At 52.6% G+C, this 18,655-nt stretch overlaps 2 protein-coding genes across 2 annotated transcripts in view; one reads left to right on the top strand and one right to left on the bottom strand.

Moving 5' to 3' along the window:
* LOC130706842 (homeobox protein cut-like 1) overlaps positions 1-18,395 on the top strand; it is a 45,685-nt gene extending 27,290 nt beyond the window's left edge. The window contains exon 4 of the mRNA XM_057539507.1: positions 17,514-18,395. The gene's annotated coding sequence lies outside the window, so the exon portion shown is untranslated. The remainder of the gene's footprint in view (positions 1-17,513) is intronic.
* Positions 238-17,676, bottom strand: LOC130706845 (dipeptidase 3-like). The gene is given in 14 exon segments (XM_057539510.1): positions 238-460; positions 510-601; positions 1,845-1,985; positions 2,086-2,221; positions 2,624-2,946; positions 4,066-4,187; positions 4,190-4,241; positions 4,362-4,431; positions 4,733-4,922; positions 5,095-5,197; positions 5,529-5,652; positions 5,951-6,151; positions 6,576-6,687; positions 17,616-17,676. Coding segments are annotated over 14 exon segments (1,950 nt in total).
* Positions 18,396-18,655: the final 260 nt, after the last annotated feature.

Genomic DNA, 18,655 nt, shown 5'->3' with positions numbered 1-18,655 from the left:
AGCACACAGGAGGCAAGTGCAGAGTGGCGGCAAGTGGCGGTGGTGATGCTGGGGCAGTGCGAGCGGACAGTGGCTCTCCTGGAGGCTCCACCCCTCGGCGGGCTGGCGTGGGACCTGGGAACGGACAGTCCACGTGGAGGGGCAGCTACTCAGGGCTGCCCTGCGGGGGGCGGGGGGGGGGGCGGTGCTGTCAGGCGGGGGCTGCCTTCAGGGTGGAGTTGTAGCAGAGAAGTGGGGTCACCCCTCTTGGAAGCTTTGAGAATGCGTATGAGGAGGGAGCTGCGAACGGAATCCGGAAAAGGTAAGGAGTGCCAGCTTGGTGGAGTTGGGTGCTGGCAGGACTCGCCTTGGAGTCGTGGGAGCGTTCCCAGGAACATCCAGGGGATCGGCACCGGGGCCCCAGTGGTCCCACAGGCCTCCTGAGGCTGGCTGTGCTGTGCTGAAGCCCATATCAAGGGCCCTGGGGATGGCAGCAGAGGCCAGCATGGTTGAGGGTCCCCCGCACCCACCTCATCTCTGCAGGGACCACAGAACTGCACGCACCGGGGGTGTTCTTCACCTGCTCACAAAAGAGCCGGGTCATTGCATGCAGCAGGAAAGGCTTGACGGGGGGTGACGGGAGGAAGGGCAGGAGCAGAGATTTTCCATCTTGATGGTTTTGTTCAAGGCCAGCCCAGAAGCAGCTGCCGTTGGCTTCATTTATCCAAAGGGCACGGCGAGTGACCCTCTACAACCCAGGGATCCTGAAATATTTAGAAGCTCTAATGTTTGGGTGGGAAGAGAACCTCTTTTGGATGAGAAGCTCAATTATTGAGGAAGGGAGAGCTCCCGTTGTCTGGGGCGTGGGGGGGGGCACCTTCCTGCTGCGTTGGCGGGGTGCCGGGCGCGGGGCACCCTGCCTGGGACACTTGCCCTGCTCTGTGGGTGAGGCCTCTCCCACAGTGCTGGGCTCTGGGGGACTTTTCTCGTGGCCAAACTCTTCGGGAAAGTGACACAACGGCCTATTTCTTCCAACAGCACCTCTGACTCAGCCTAGGGTATGGTTCGAGGTTGCATCTCTTGTAAACCCCCCTTCAGCTGCTGTCAAGGGCTGGCACCGGAGTTCTTGAATTTAGGCTGATGTGGGTCCTGCTAGAGCCTGCCGCCATCTGCACATGTCAACAAATGTGTATGCAGGTGTGGACCAGCTGGATCTCTCTCCTTCTCTGGGAAGCGTGGTTTTTAGCAGCGTCAGGCTGGGAAGACAGACATTTCATGAACCCTGAAGTCCTGTGCAGGCAGTTGTCACACAGTGTTCCACCAGCAGCCCACGGCCGGCACAGAACACTGCAAAGCTCCATCTAGCACAAGTGACCACGGGGAACGGGTTGAGACTCCTGCTGCATTGTACACGTCTCCTAAGGGAAGAACATCAAGAAAGATGAGCTCGCCGCGGAATTGGCGAACTGTGTGGAAGGGGCGGGATCTGTAGAGCTCAGCAGCGGCGAGCTCCTGTCATGGCTTGGCCAGTTCGGGTCTCCCCCTGTCACTTATGAGGGTGCGGCGATGTTTTCCCAGATGTGGTCCCCGTGTACAAAACAAAGAATCGCTTTGCACAAAGCCAGAAGGGATACATTGAAAGAATTATCAGAAGAGAATAATACATAGGAAATGTTTGTGCTCGCATGCAAGGAAACTTTGTGGGGTATCTGTGGCTGCCAAAGTGACATCTGGCAGGATTAACTGGATCACCAGAGCCAAACAATGAGGACTGGGAAGGCAGCAATAACTGTGAGGCCTGGGCCCATGTGGGGGCAAGATTTTGAGAATGACCACTTAGGTGACAAAGTGGGATTCCCACGAACCGCAGCTCTGGTTAGTTTCTGGTCTGGAGCCAGATCCTCTCTCTGATGCAGACGTGGGAGGACGGAGCGGCAAGAGCTGCCCAGCTGCTCATCTGGGAACTCATCCTCCAAGGGACTCTGTCCTTCGTTCTCCTCCCGTACCTGGAGGCGGCAGTCAGCGGGCAGCACCTCTCACAGCACCCCCACGTACACCTGCTCAGACCACCTGCTCAGAGCTACTCTTTTGCCCAGCCCAGCATACCTGTTCCACCTGTCTGAAGACCCGCCGCACGTTTCCTCGAAGCACACCCCAGAGCTCTTCGTCACTCCAGCCACGCCTCAGCAACTCCTCTATCAGTACCGGGTATATGGACACGTCCTCCAGCCCCTGTGGGAACCTGTGTGGCCGCCAGCCAGCCAGCTATTGGGCCTCAGACCTGTTCCCTGGTCCTGAGTCAGAACCAAAGCCCTATGTGTCCAGGGTCCACTGAACCCCAGCCCTGGTCAGATATGGAAAATGGAGACTTGCAGAGAGTAAATGATTCACTCCTGCTCTTCATCCTTCAAAGGAAGGCCCCAAAAGCGCCTCGACTATTCGTCAAAACTCATTGAATTGTACTGTTAAGAGCTATGCCTTTCACTGAATGCAATTTTTGCCTCCATTTATAAAGAGAAGAAAAGCTTTTTAAGAACTGGGTTGACCCCCCTGCATGCACAGACCCAGCTGCAGGCAGAGACGATGGTCAGCCCAGCCCAGACCTTGCGAAGAGTCTGCTCAGAGGCCGTGGGTCTGCTGGCACTGGGTGGGCGCAGGTGCTGGGCAGATGAGCTCTGTGTGGTGTTTTAGACAAATATGATGACCTAGAGTAGGGCCAAACAGACAGGAGAGCCCAGGAAGCAGACCCTGGGAGAGGGGAGATACCAGTTGGGCCAGCACACCTGAGGCTATGGTCAAGGCCATGAGGACCACAGTGTGGTGGGCACGGTGGCTGTGAAAGCCCCACTGCTGCCCAGCCAGCCCGAGACAAGCCATGGGGAAGCACTCACCGGCCAGCCCCGTCATAATCTCCGCCAATCCCGATGAACTTGCATCCAGTGACTGCCCTGATGTGGTCGAAGTGATCTGAAGAATGGGAAGTCAGCAGTGTGGGGCTTCCAGGGCAGGGGTGGGGGTGATGACTGGCCTCTGTTGATTCCCCTTTTTGCAGCCTGTAGGCCAACCAGTCCAGTTCCTTCGTGGCCTGGCACCGAGAGTACCAACTCGAGGGCCCTGAGGTTTGATCTGAAGTGATCCCAGCTGGCTCTAGACTGGACTTCAGATTTGGAGTGGACCCCAGAGCCCCCTGTTTGGGCCATTTCCCACCCACGATTCACCCTGCCTCCCAGTCTCCTTGAGAACCTGTGGGGGCTCCTTTCCCCGGGTGTGGAGGATGAGAGAGGAACAAGAGTACAACTGATGAAGACCCCAGAGACCTAAGGAGCTGTCCAGTCCCTTGGCCAGAGGTAGGGGCAGTGCGCTTTAGGAGCCCCTGCAGAGGCACAGATGGGCAGCACCCGGGCTCTGTGTCTGACAGCCTCCCTGCTACCCATCAGTACCGCAGTTTTGATTCCGTGGCTCCAGTTCCACATGGCACCAAGGTGCTGTGTACCGTCCGTTATTGGGTGTTTGGGAGCTGTACCTATTGCCAACAGGTGGGTCAAACCACTGGGGCTCTTCTGAAGTCCTCCCCAAGTTTGGAGCCAGCTTCAGCTCCAAATCAGAGTTTTCAGAGAGCCCAGGGTGAGGCTCACCTGCCACAGTAGGCACGTTGGCTAACGGGTTGCACTGCAGCACCCGCACGGACAAGGGCACCATCGCGATGCCACCGTTCTTCTTCTGCAGGGGCGGACCGGTGGACAGTCAGCTTGGCCCCCAGCACAGCCAGCTGCCTGTTCCCTCTCTCGGCCTCTGTGAGGAAGGTGTTGAGGTCAGAGTCGTCTCCTCTCTGGGTTTGTGTGAATGGAGGAGCCGCAGCCCTGGTCTGGGTGGTGTCTTGGCCCTGGGTTTCCGGGTTTGGTGGAGTATCTTAGCACCTAGACCCCCACCTAGGGCTCAAGAGTTCAGGGGCTGTGGACCGTGGGTTTTGGGGGCAGAAGATATTTAACCTGGGGTTTGAGGAAATTGAGGGAGAAGAGGCTCAGGTTCAAGGGCTCCCGGTTTGAACCTCTTGCTTTAGGTGTGAGGGCCAGGGCAGTCTCTCACCAGAAGCTGCAGGGTAGCATCAGGATCATTCCGAGTGTTCTTGCACACACCCCGGGCAGCTGAGTGGGAGAAGATGACAGGTGCCTGTGACACTTCTAGGGCTCGCCGTGCCACAGCATCGAGACATGGGACAAGTCCACCATCATGCCCAGGCGGTTCATTTCTGCCACCACCTTCTGCAGGGACAGGATGGGGAGAGGGCATCAGGGCTGCATTTACCTTGTGTGCATTTATCTGTAGGGAACAGGCGGGGCTGTACATTCATGTGGGGCAGGGTATGGAACCCGGGTCCTTACCTCGCCCAAGCCGGTCAGCCGACTGACATTGCTGTAGAAGGGGTGGATACCCTTTGCTGAGCTCTGTGCCCTGCAGGATGGCCAGGAGGCAGTCTGACTGGTGGCCATGACTTGGCTACAAGAGCCTAGAAAGAGGTTCTGTCGAACCGTCTACACCTGCAACTCCCTGGTGCAAGAGGAGGGACCCAAACTGGGCTGTGCCTGGCAGTAGGAGGGCCCTTCTGGGGATTCAGTCTTGTTCTGCGAACCTCCATTCCCCTCCCCACCCCAGGTTCAGGGCCGGATCCCAGGGGTAAACTTGCTTTGGGCCCCAGCGTGATCTTGGGCAGATCCCTGCCTCACTGGGCCCTTACCATCTGCACTGCGCTCACCAGGGCGTGTTGCAGGTGTGGGTGAGTGTCACGTAGCGCACACCCAGCGCATAGAAGGTCCGCAAGATGGAGAGGCTACTGTCCAGTGAGTGGCCGCCCTCCACACCAATGAGGCAAGCCAACTTCCGGGTATTGTTGAGAGCTGGGGGCAGGTAGGTCAGATGATCATTTTCAGAGGCAGGGGTAGCTTACTGAAGTCCCTAGCACCTACCACCACCAGTCTGTTTACCTTTTTTTTTTTTTTTGGTCGTGCCGCGCAGCATGAGGGCTCTTAGTTCCCCCACCGGGGATCAAACCCGAGCCCCCTGCAGTGGAAGCGTAGAGTCTTAACGTCTGGACTACCAGGCAAGTCCCCCGTCTACCTTTAAGTGAGGTCACAAGCTCCAGCTCAGAATAGGAGGCACACATGAGGCGGATGAGGTCAATTTGCTCCAGGGTGAGGCGCACAGCATCCCGTTCGTGGGTCTGGCATGGGACGTAGGCTGACCAGAACTGAGGGAAGGCCAGGGCTTGGTTTGGGCTTTGGAACTCCTTGGGCTTCTCATAGCCTCCTCAGCTGGCACAGCACTCACTGTGCCCAGAAGTCACATGGAATGCGTTGCTTTTTCTGTGGTACTCGGATGCCCGTCAGGTTGGCTCACTGTGACCCCTGTAGCCCCCAGCATCCATGGCATGGCACTTTCTAAGCCACTATGGTAACTTAGTTCCAGTGTGACTCACCTGTGGTCTCTGAGGCCCCCAAACTGCCCCACATTCCCCAGCAGCCATGGTGGCACCTTGTGTGTCCCTTTGGTACCTGGGCACCCACGAGACCGTCTTTCAGCCTGTCCAAGCTGGTCTGGCCATGGCTGAAATTGCACAGATTAACATCCTGGAGCCCATTGTAAAACTGCCTCAGGACCAGGGGCATGTCGTTGTGGCTGGAGGGAGGTCAAGGCAAATGGGTGGGCTCCTTAGGTCTTGGGATCAGGCAGGACACATTGCCTGGCCTGGGCCAGCCGGGGGGGGGGTCCCCCCACCTCACACTGTCACACAGACTATACTAGGAGCAGCTGAGGCCTGGGCTGAGGGGTTCCCACCAGGGAGGGGATGACAGAGAAGGGGAAGGGCATCCATAGATGATGGAGAGGACATCCAGGGGTGGTGTGAGGGAGCCTCCCCACTAGCTCTGCATGCTCCGGACCTCCTCCCCTGCCCAGGGCCAGGCTAGGCCCCCACCGGCCCCCGCCAACCCGCACACACTGCAGCCCCCCGTCCACAAGCGGGAAGTCTCGCCTCAGGGCCGGCGTGCGCTCCCGCGGACTCGGGGTGCTGGAGGTGCCCGGCGTGGTCCGGCCGCGGGTTCCCGGCCGCAGCAGCAGACACAGCAGAGGCCGCTGGCTGAGTGCGCGGGGACCTTCGAGGCCCCCGGGCCGCAAGCTGCGCAGGGCCAGGCAGGTGGGCAGAGGCGGGTGTGAGAGGGGCGGGCGATGGGGTTGTGCCCGTCCACACAGGCCAGCCAGCGGCGCGGCCTCGCGAGGGGGGCGGGGTGAGGGAGGGGATACAGAGTCACAGGGCCCTGCGAGCCGTGTGCGGAGAGCCGCGATCCGCGAAGCCCGGCAGCCCCGGGGCGGCACTGCCCTCCCGCCCCCTGCTCCGAGGCAGCTCCCGCGGGCTAAGCTGGCCTCTGCTGAGAGCCCACTCGCCTCCCGTCGCGGGTTCCCTCCGCCCCTGCGCCTCTTCCCACTCCCACTGCTCCGAGGGGGCGCCCTAGGCTGCTCTCCCCCGCCTCTAACCTTCCTGGCCAAGCTGGGCCGCTTCTCTCAGAGGGCCACCTTCAGCCCGAGGCCTCCCGGGAGCACACCGCGTCCCCATCTGCTTGCAGCCGGCCCCGCCCACTCCGAGGGCTGCGTGCCAGTGTCTCTGCGGCCACAGGTGCTCTGGGCTCCCGGTTTCCCGGTATGGGGCCATGTGGGCTGGTGTGGGGGAAGAGAGAGTTTCTGGAAATGGGGGAACCTTGTGAGCTCTGGATTCAGGAAGGGGCCCTCTGCCCCCGACCTTCTCTCTCCACCTACTTGACTCCCCAACCTGCATGACCAGTCTCTGGGGACTTCAACCAGCACCCGGGAACTCTCAGGAACCCCCCCCCCCCCTCGACTTCTGTCAGCCAGCCTCAGGAAAGAGTGCCCTCAGGAGCTGCTACACCTCCCCAGGGCCTGAAGAGAGGGACTTTTGGGATGTGAACTGAACCCCTTCTGGGGAGAGTCAACGACCCTTTTCCTCAACAGAGCAGGAACCCAGTCAGTAGGCTATTTGAGTGGAAGGAAATGAAGTCATTTCCATGGCAGCAGAGCCCCCATCGCAGCAACCTTCCTCCCAGGGCTGCTGGCCGACCTTCTGGCCAGGATCCCTCCTACCTCAGCATGGAAGGCCTGGCCTCGTGAAGAAGTATAGGTTCTGAGGAAAGACCTGGCACCTGGGCTCTGCTGCTACACTTGCCTTATCTCGTGGCCCTTGTGGCTCTAGCTTTCCCAGAAACCTCAAGGGCTAAGTGCCTGTGCTTGCTCAGAGGCCGCACGCCACTCCCCATTTCCAGCCTCAGGCCCTCCCCCTAGCTGCCTCCTCTGGGGACCCCCTCCCTCCAACACACACACACACACACACACACACACACACACCGATAGAGGGGATGTGCCTTCTCACAGAAGCTCAACCCCTGAGATGCTTTAGGGACTGTGCCCAAACTCCTTCATCCCCAGCCTCTCCAGTTTTTGCTCTGATCCCTGGCACCCCCTGGAGCTGTTCCACCTTTGGCACCTTTCCTGGGTAGCAGGAGTGCCTAGCACAGGGGTAGTGACCTAAGTGTGAGCACTGGCGACCCTAGAAGTCTGTTACAGAAAAACATTGAGCAGTAAGGGACCCCCCTGGGGACAGAAAGGGCTGGGAATAAAGGAGCATGTGAACCTCGGGGCAGGGTGCGTGCTCCTTGACTCTCCATCCTGTTCTTGCTTCAGGGAGCAGGTCTTCCTGGGTCTCTCTATCCTGCCTCCTGAGACCCCAGGCAGGAGGCTCTTTGGGAAGCCACAGATTGCTGCTTTCAGTTTCAAAGAACCCAGCTCCCCCCTGGTTTGTGGTGGTGGCCGCTGACAATGGCTCAGAGCAGGAGCCCATGTGGTAGACTGCTAAGGCTTCTCTGCACCCTGTCTCTGCTCCTGCATTCTTCTCGGCTCGCAGAGTGCAGACTTTTCTGTCTTCAGCTGACAAAGGGGCCCGTGAGGATTGAGCAGAGGAACGTCCCGTTTTCTTCCAGGCCAGCTTCAGCCCTGGGATGTTCAGGGCAGACTGTCATTTCAAACCTCAGTTTCTGAGGCTCCTTGCTTTTGGCCATTTAGTGTGGCAGGAGGCTCCTGGCTGAGGAAGGCTCAAACGGAACGACGCAGGTTGTGATCTGTGGCAGTGGGCAGTGGGGGGACGGGGCGGGTCACTGCAGGAAGAGGCATTCGCTGCCTTAGGCAGTTAAACCATTGCCCTCTCTTCAGAGTGCCTCAGCCAGCAAGATGCTGTGGGGTCTACCTCCTGGCACCATGCTCCAGTCGCCGGATTTTGGGTCTGGGGTAACCCAGATCTTTGTGCGACTTTCCCGGAGAGTGCTTTCTCTTGGGAGCACGTCTGGGGACTGGCTTCTCTGCTTGCACCTTTGCTGGCGTGGCCAAAGGAACTGCTGCTGCAAAGAAAATCAGAACTGATCAGTCACTTCTGCTGTACACAGCCTCCTGCCAGAATTTCCCTCCCTCATGTCTCTCCCAGTTTCTGGCTGAAGACCTTTAATCGACTTGACATCCAAAACACAGCCTTGGCCCATCACCTCTGTGAGTCCCTAGAGAAGGGACACTGGCTGCAAAAGCAATTCCTAGAGCCTACGGCTGCAGCACATGAGGAAGTCTCTTCACCGTTTCCAGGGAAAACAGTAGAACCCGAAAGTCATTGCAACCGTGAGCCTCTCCATCTCTCCCTTCCACAACAGAGAAAACATTTCTTGCAGTCTGTCACTTCTGAGGCTTTAATGGAAATGTCTTTCAAGTTTTGGAAAAAAATAATCTAATATAAATTGGTGAAGAACCCCTCCCACCTTGGCAACCCCTCTTGGGCCTCATTTATACTGCCTGTTTCCACCACACTGAACTCTAGCCCTCTGATACTTTTATGTAGATTAGAACAAGGCCAAGTACTGAGGCAGAGTGATCAGGAGACTGAGAACCGCGTTCTGGGTACCAAGTCTAGGCTCACATCAACCCAGCCTCCTGGGACACCATCTCCTCAGCCCTCCAGTCTCATTAGCACTTCAACAGCCCTCTTGGTGCTTCCGGTCTTCCCATCAATATGGCACCACCCTCTCCCCTAGAAGTAAAAATCATTATAATCCTTCCTCTCTCCACCATGAAAGGATGAGATAAAGGCTCAACAGCAGCCCCCGTGAAACACACGGTCACCACTGTGAAGAGGTGTTACTAAGACGATTTGGTCCGACTCAGAGAAGGAAAGAGACAACTCTGCCCTTAGGCTGATCAGGCCCACAGGAAGGAAGCACACTGGGGGCAGCCTTTGAGAGAGAGGCAATGCGAGAGAACCTTCTTTAGGAGGGGACTCCCTGTTGCCGACCTTGAGAAAGGAAGGATGGGACATTCGTTTACTGGGGCTGTTGCAGAGGGGATGTGCCCAGAGGTTGGGCCACCCTGCTTGAGAATCAAAGCACCTTGTAGTCCGAAGCTGCATGAATGCTCCAATCGCCGGATTTTGGGTCTGGGGCAACCCAGGTCTTCGTCTGACTCTTCCGGAACGCGCTTTCTCTTGGCAGCATGTCTAGGGACTGGCTTCTCTGCTTGCACCTTTGCTGGCGTGGCCAAAGGAACTGCTGCTGCAAAGAAAATCAGAACTCATCAGTCACTTCTGCTGTACAGTCTCCTGCCAGAATTTCCCTCTCTCATGTCTCTCCCAGTTTCTGGCTGAAGACCTTTAATCGACTTGACATCCAAAACAGCCTTGGCCCATCACCTCTCTGAGTCCCTAGAGAAGGGACACTGGCTGCAAAAGCAATTCCTAGAGCCTACGGCTGCAGCACATGAGGAAGTCTCTTCACCGTTTCCAGGGTAAACAGTAGACCCCGAAAGTCATTGCAACCGTGAGCCTCTCCATCTCTCCCTTCCACAACAGAGAAAACATTTCTTGCAGTCTGTCACTTCTGAGGCTTTAATGGAAATGTCTTTCAAGTTTTGGAAAAAAATAATCTAATATAAATTGGTGAAGAACCCCTCCCACCTTGGCAACCCCTCTTGGGCCCCATTTATACTGCCTGTTTCCACCACACTGAACTCTAGCCCTGTGATACTTTTATGTAGATTAGAACAAGGCCAAATACTGAGGCAGAGTGATCAGGAGACTGAGAACTGCGTTCTGGGTACCAAGTCTAGGCTCACATCAACCCAGCCTCCTGGGACATCAGCTCCTCAGCCCTCCAGTCTCATTAGCACTTCGACAGCCCTCTTGGTGCTTCCGGTCTTCCCATCAATATGGCACCACCCTCTCCCCTAGAAGTAAAAATCATTATAATCCTCCCTCTCCACCATGAAAGGATGAGATAAAGGCTCAGCAGCAGCCCCCGTGAAACACGGTCACCACTGTGAAGAGGTGTTACTAAGACGATTTGGTCCGACTCAGAGAAGGGAAGAGACAACTCTGCCCTTAGGCTGATCAGGCCCACAGGTGGGACCCACACTGGGGGCAGCCTTTGAGAGAGTGGCAATGCGAGAGAACCTTCTTTAGGAGGGGACTCCCTGTTGTTGACCTTGAGAAAGTAAGGATGGGACATTTCGTTTACTGGGGCTGTTGCAGAGGGGATGTGCCCAGAGGTTGGGCCACCCTGCTTGAGAATCAAAGCACCTTGTAGTCCGAAGCTCCATGAATGCTCCAATCGCCGGATTTTGGGTCTGGGGCAACCCAGGTCTTCGTCTGACTCTTCCGGAGCGCGCTTTCTCTTGGGAGCATGTCTGGGGACTGGCTTCTCTGCTTCCACCTTTGCTGGCGTGGCCAAAGGAACATCCCCGTAGGCCCGGTAGCCACCAGCCAGGCAGTATGTCTCCCCATGCCAGCCCAACTGCGTTTCTCCACACCCTCGGTAGAGGACATGGTAGTGGCCAGGGGTAGGGGGAGAAACGGGAGCCATTGCTGCTGCAAAGAAAATCAGAACTGATCAGTCATTTCCGCTGTACACAGCCTCCTGCCAGAATTTCCCTCTCTCATGTCTCTCCCAGTTTCTGGCTGAAGACCTTTAATCGACTTGACATCCAAAACACAGCCTTGGCCCATCACCTCTATGAGTCCCTAGAAAAGGGACACTGGCTGCAAAAGCAGTTCCTAGAGCCTACGGCTGCAGCACATGAGGAAGTCTCTTCACCGTTTCCAGGGAAAACAGTAGAACCCGAAAGTCAGTGCAACCATGAGCCTCTCCATCTCTCCCTTCCACAACAGAGAAAACATTTCTTGCAGTCTGTCACTTCTGAGGCTTTAATGGAAATGTCTTTCAAGTTTTGGAAAAAAATAATCTAATATAAATTGGTGAAGAACCCCTCCCACCTTGGCAACCCCTCTTGGGCCCCATTTATACTGCCTGTTTCGACCACACTGAACTCTAGCCCTCTGATACTTTTATGTAGATTAGAACAAGGCCAAGTACTGAGGCAGAGTGACCAGGAGACTGAGAACCGCGTTCTGGGTACCAAGTCTAGGCTCACATCAACCCAGCCTCCTTGGACACCATCTCCTCAGCCCTCCAGTCTCATTAGCACTTCAACAGCCCTCTTGGTGCTTCCGGTCTTCCCATCAATATGGCACCACCCTCTCCCCTAGTACTCAGCAGCTCAGGATGGGATGTGTGTGAGGGCACCGATAGAGATGTCTCCACGACAGCACAGAGGTGCCTGGGTTTGAAGGTGTGTTTCAAGAGTGGCCCTCTTCCTCAAACTGCTCCATTTACCATTTGCCAACAAAAATGCACTTGTCTTTTGCTAAGAGGCCAATCAGGAAAGGGTCTGAATGGAAGCATCTGTAGCCCAAAGGGGAAGCTACATTTATAAAGATCAGGACCATCCTGCACACTTGTCCAGGGATGACCTTTCACTTGTCCTCAGCAGTGAGCACTGTGGGTCCCTGAAGGTGTCCCAGGTCACTGGTATTACTTACAGCTGGGAACGCGCTCAGGTATACGTAGTGGGCAAACCCCACAGGAACATGAGGCAGCCAGGTGAGGTTGTGTGGACACCATGCCTCCGGGCGGTCTCGGTGTACCTGCCGCACTGCCCACCCATGGAACAGAGCACAGGTCTGAGTTAATATAGACGATCCAGTCACACATTCTCACTCAGACAACCAAAGAGATTGGTATCTGGTGGAGAACTGTCAGGGAAGTTTCTCAGGGCAGCACGTTGGCAGTTACGCGGCCATGGAAACTGTTAGAAGGCCGGTGAGGTCATCACTACCCAGTGAGGTCATGATAAGGAACGTGTGACTTGGGGGTCAGGCTTCAGGAGGAGGGGCAGTTTTGTGGAGGAGATCAGGGGGGAGGCAGAGGTACTCTACCTGGCCCCTCACACCTGGGCCTCCCCACCCATGCCCTAGTCTAGCAGACACCCCACATGGGGCGTGCCGGTGGGCTGGCACAGCCCCAGGGGCCCCAGGAGGGCAAGAGAGACCCACTTTCTGAGATTGCCAGTGACACACCCATAGTCCGGATATTATCCGTAACGATTACTAAGGTGGTTTATCTCCCTCCACTTTTACTAAGAAAAGGAGTAAGTAATTGAAGACTCGAAGTCATTTTTACTGAGGTTCTTTGTTTTTTTTTTTTTTTTTTTCTTCAAAATACTAAATGTAAAGTCTGCAGGGCGTATATAGGTGTTCAACTTTTTTCCAGATTTTATGTTTTTGGTGTTTTGTAAAAAATTTTTATTTATTATTTATTTATTATGTTTATTTTTGGCTGTGTTGGGTCTTCGTTTTTGTGTGAGGGCTTTCTCCAGTTGCGGCGAGTGGGGGCCACTCTTCATCGCGGTGCGCGGGCCTGTCACTATCGCGGCCTCTCTTGTTGCGGAGCAGAGGCTCCAGACGCTCAGGCTCAGTAGTTGTGGCTCACGGGCCCAGTTGCTCCGCGGCATGTGGGATCTTCCCAGACCAGGGCTCGAACCCGTGTCCCCTGCATTGGCAGGCAGATTCTCAACCACTGCGCCACCAGGGAAGCCCCTTTACTGAGGTTCTTAATACCTTCCTCACAAGGGTGGACAAAACTCTCAGCTTTTTGTATTGAGTGCAGATGTCTCTATTCTTGCCCATTTCAGAGTCCTCCTCACTCAAAATCTAGGTTTTGTCGATCTTTAGTACCCTGTCTCTCATCTCATCTCAGATTATTCTGTGGTAAGATGGTGCAAACTATGTATTTACTAACTGGAGAGAATTCAAGTCCCCGGAGCTGTTGTAGCTCAAAATTCTGTTTTTTGTTTTTTTGTTTTTTGTTTTCAAAATTCTGTTTTAAGTGGAGTCATTTTCTGTGCTTTCCTTTCATGCTGTCTGCAAAATGCCTGTTTCTGTCCTCCTTGAGATCCAGGTTTACAGCGCTCTCCTTTTTCTCATTCTGGGGTCTCTATGTTTGTGGCATCTCTGAGGGCCCATGTTCTGTTGAGGCTGAATTTGATACCTGGGGCGGGGGTGGGGGGGAAGCAACTTCCAGATGGGTCAGCCTAGAAAAGGATCCCCCATCGTGTAGAAGTTTAAAAACAGGCAAAATACCTGTCCTATCAGACACTATGATTTGCCCCCTCTGTCTGACGCAGCCCAGAGCTTCGTCATTTAATTCACACCTATCTACTGTGAAGGCCCAGCCAACAAGATCATTTTGGAGCCCTGAGTGGGTGCCCAGAATGGATGGGAGGGCTGAGGTAACCAGAACTCTGCCTTTTTTATGGAGAGGTGTTAGGGCATCTTCTTTTCAAAGTGACACATTCCCAACCCATCCAACTCACGTAGAGGAGCAAAACCACTGTCACCAGCCAAAGGGAGAAAAACATGGGGCTGCAGAGGAAGAGGGATCTTGTGGGGACTCTTGTATTATTCATCCACGTGCAAGTATGAGCTCCAGATTTGATAAGACATGCAGTCTGATCAAAAGTCATGCAATTAATGATTTCTTTCAAAAATCAAAGAACTCTTTGATTCTTCATTTTAATGTAACTTTCACCTCTTTTCTTTCCATGTCATAAAAGAGGCCTTGACTAAGCTAAACATGCTCTCTCTCCGTGCCTGCAATGTATCAGAAAGCATCCTCAGTTACTTTCACAGGCAGTGGAGAACTCCTTAATTTTTCTCTGACGACAAGAGCTCCCTTTGAGCCTGGGCCAGAGGTGAGCAAGATTCTGATTCTGGAAAGATGTAGAAAAATGAAGTTCCTTTTGCCAGAGGTTCTGGGTGAGCATTGTTGATGTGTGACTGTTAGCAGTCTTACCCTCCTCCCACCTATTCTTCCTTTTCTGCATGGTGGACTGTCCTTTAGTTTTGGGGGCACAGTATTGGGGAAAAAAGGAAGGGGAGGCTAGAGGTAAGTAGGCTAGTGGCGGGGATTTTGTGCACGAATATTTGAAGAAGGAAGTGTGGGAGCAAGTGCTGTAGTAAGACGGGAAAGGGAGAATTTAAAAAAAAAAACCTGTGATCCATAAATCCCCTTCAAAGACTCTAAGCAAAGTACTTAAATTATTTTACAATTACTTTTTGGTTACTACTCTGCAGTATAAAACACAATAAGTTCACTTTTTATCGTGTCCCTGTGTCATTAGCATCATTTTAAAGACGTGTCTTAACGGCTGTATCGTGTACCATCCTTTATTTAACCAGCTCCCTTTTTTGGACAGTTAATTCAGTTATTTTGTTGTTTATATATATATATATATATATATATATATATATATATATATATTATATATATATATATATTTATATATATATATTTATATATATATATATATATGATGGATATTTTTGTTTGTAATTCTGATTATGTCATTTTGTCAGTCAGGATAACTGATGGTAGCTGTACTAACAAACAACCTAAAATCTCAGTGGCTTAGCAGGTGTTGACTGAAAAAAATGCACAACTAAAAGTTGAGAATCATCTTTTTTTTGGTGGACTTGCTGAGGACTTAAGCCCGGGAGGCAGTGTCAGATCGCTCTGAGAGATTGCACTGAAGAGGGAAGGGAGGAACCAGGACATATAGGAGTTTTGCAAAAACAAAACAAAACAAAACGTTAAACCCCAAAACAACCAGGTAGTCGGAACATCAAAAGATTACTGTTAATGAAAGAAAAACCAGACATCTCAAGTCAATGAATTTAGCATTTTTCTGTGTATGGGAAGAGGCAGGAGTCTGGGCTCATTGGAATCCTTCCTTTGATGTGCATTTGAACTCTCTAGAGCCAGCATCCTGCTTTTCTCCATCCTGAATCCCCTCCGGGTGCACCATCGGGGATGGCTGCCATGGCTGATGATGGCTTGATGGCTGCAACACTCTGTTGACTGATAGGGCAGGCGACATTCTTCATCCATACAGGTTCAAGTTTTCTTTCTTGCTCGATTTACTGGCTAGGGTTGGAGTGGGAGACTCTGTTCTTTGCAGATGTGAGGGACTCCGGGTCCTTCAACGTTGTGGCGTCACCTTCCTCAGGTCCTCCGAGCCCCGGCGCTGGAAGAAGGGAGCTTGGAGAAGGCACGCACGCTCTTGGCCTCTTCTGCCCAGAGAGGACAGAGCCACTTCTGCGCATGGTCCACTGGTCAGGGCTCGTTCCAGGGCCCCACCCAGAGGCAAGGGGGCTGTCGAAGGGAATCTGGATGCAGCAAAGAGAAAGGGCCAATGGGTATTGATTAACAACTAGCCAAGGTCCTACCTACCTACCAATTCACTGTCAGATCTTTAGAATACAAAGGGTTACATTCCTGCAATCCTCCTCTAATTCGAGACAATTCTCCATTCATATTCTCTTTTGCTTAGAGCAACCTTGAGCTGGGTCTTCCCAGGCTCTTCTTTCTACCCCTACAGGCTGTGGTCTCCTCGGAAGCTTTGGTGGGATGCAGGCAGCATCTGGGAGAAGGCGCCTCGGAACTCACGTGCCCGCGTTGCCCAGGACCCCAATTCCTTCCACCTCTCGGATGCTGCTTTCTTTTCCCAGGGACAGAGCCAAGCTGTAATTGACTCCTTGGGTATTTCAAAGTCCCTGATCCCAAGACTGAAGGATGACTGCCTGCTGTTGTGAAAGGTTACCAAATTATCAGGACCTCTGATTGGGAGGGACAGTGGGAAGAGGGGAGGTGGTGTCAGGGGAAAGGCACTGACATTTCAAACTCAGCTGGCGACTCCAGCCCCTGGTAATGGCTTTAGTAACTTCCCAGCTGATCCCTGTGATTGAGCATCAGGACCATTGAATGCTAATTGAGTTGAAAAGCTTCCCCCTCATGTGCTAAAACTCTCAGGCAGTAAAAGGCTTCTGACCATGTCTGGAGTTGCGTGCTGGGGACAATGTGGTGGGTTGCCTCTGTCTACACTTAACTGCTGTTCGTCTTCCCGGCTTGACGGGGTAGGGTTGCTGTACATACACAGACTTTAAAATTATTTTTAAATTATTTTTTTAAACTGAAGAATGGTTGATTTACATTGTTGGTGGTTTCAGGTGTACAGCAAAGTGATTCAGTTATGCATACACACATACATACGTATACATACATACGTATATATATATTCTTTTCCAGATTCTTTTTCATTATCGTTTATTGCAAGATATTGAGTAATATTGAGCACAGTAATACTGTGCTCTACAGTAGGACCCTGTTGTTCATCTATTTTACATATATCATATATCTGTGTGTCTCTGTTAATCCCACACTCCTAATTTATCCCTCCCCTCACCCTTTCCCCTTCGGTAACCGAAATTTTGTTTTCTGTGTCTGTGGGTCTATTTCTCAAACAGACTTTTTTTTTTTTTTTTTTTAAAGCAGATTGCACCTTGCTGTGGCTGGATCAATACTCTGGAGTAAGCTGTTTGCCCTCAAAAACTGCTGGGGCCGCAGCCATGGAGCTGCAGGATCCCAACGGGGTCCTGACGTCCATCTGCTCTGTTTTTTTCAGGTGCGCTGAATCGACAGTCCTGAGTTTTGAAGTTTTCCTGGAGGGGACGTGAGGGGATTTCTCCAGGATCGATGGAACTCCTTTTGTGGTGCTTCAGTGCTTCCACCATGAAGCGCTCATTTCCCTATGCACGTCCCCCCGCCCCACCTCACTGTTTCCTTCACTCTCTCTCCTCCCACCCCCAATTCCCAGAAGAAGATCTAGGAATCAGGTCCAAACATAAGATCTTTGGAGAATCCTTGCGTGTGTTTTTTAAAATTTTTATTGGAGTATAGTTGATTTACAATGTTGTGTTAGTTCCGGGTGTACAGCAAAGTGAATCAGTTATACATAGACATATAATCCACTCTTTTTTAGACTCTTTTCCCATACAGGTCATTACAGAGTACTGAGTAGAGTTCCCTGTGCTATACAGTAGGTCCTGATTAGTAATCTAGTTTATAGGTAGTGTTGTGTATATGTCAATCCCAATCTCCCAATCTGTCCCTCTCCCCTCCCCACTTTCCCCCCCTGGTAACCATAAGTTTGTTTTCTACACTTGTGACTCTATTTCGAATCCTTGTGTTTTACTCTCGTCCTGAAACTAGGTAAAGCCTAGTCATCAATCAACAGGTGAGGAAGTAGAGCCAGGCATTGGTTGAGTGTTGATGTTTCTGGTACAAGCTGACTCTCCGCTCATCATCCCACACCTTCATCAGCCATCATCATGCTGTCTGTCACCTCCTCTTCTCTGAAGAAGGCCCGGGCCATCTTTTGAAAATACAAAGTCCAGCATTGAGACCCTCCCAACTGAGAGAGCAGGAAGGGCCAGGGCTGCTGAGGTGCTCCCTGAACCCCACTCAGGGGATCTGTGTTGTTCCCACCTGGGTGTATTGTGTGGACCCCTAAAATTCCTCCAAACCTCTGCCTCTGCGCTTCCAGATTGCCCCTGAAAGAAATGAACAATAATCATAATACCCACCACGTACTGACCGCTGGTCTCTTGAGGGCTGCCTTGCCATTGGACAACATTTGTTGAGCTCCTACTGTTTGCCAGACAGCGGGTACATGCTTTATGTGTGTTTAGCCCTTCTGACAACACTGTGATTTAGGACCTGTTAATATGTCTATTTTGCTGAAATGGAAACTGAGGTTCAGAGTGGTTAAATAACAAGGAAAAGTCCATGTTTTTACCCCCTACACTAATATATATGTATATTTGTGTATATATATTCTATGCATGTATATTTAACATATATATGATGTTGACTGAAAAAAATGCACAACCTCAAAGTTGAGAAATATGTTTTATTGGGTGGGCAAAACTGAGGACTTAAGCCTGGGACACAGCCTCTCAGCTCTCTCTGAGGGACTGATCCAAAAAGGAGAGGAAGGAACCATCAACTATAGGAGTTTTTGCAACAAAGACCAGGTCATCGGAACATCGAAAGATTCCTGTTAATTAAAGAAAACCAGACATCTCGAGTTAATGAATTTTCAGTGTTTTTCTGTGTCTGGGAAGATGCAAAAGTCTGGGCTCACTGAAATCCTTCCTTTGATATGCACCTCAGCTATGTGGGCCAGTATCCTGTGCTTTCTCATCCTGAGTTCCCTCGGGGTGCACCATCAGGGGAGGCTGTGGCAGTTGACTGCTAGATGGTGGGCATCCTGTTTCCATCCTGAGTTTCCTCAGGGTTCACTCTTGGGGCGGCTATAATGTGATGGCTTGATGGCTGCAACATCCTTTGTT

This window comes from Balaenoptera acutorostrata, unplaced genomic scaffold (genome assembly GCF_949987535.1).
Source record: "Balaenoptera acutorostrata unplaced genomic scaffold, mBalAcu1.1 scaffold_814, whole genome shotgun sequence".
In the NCBI taxonomy this organism is placed as follows: domain Eukaryota; kingdom Metazoa; phylum Chordata; class Mammalia; order Artiodactyla; family Balaenopteridae; genus Balaenoptera; species Balaenoptera acutorostrata.
This window is presented reverse-complemented; position numbering and strand designations above follow the sequence as displayed.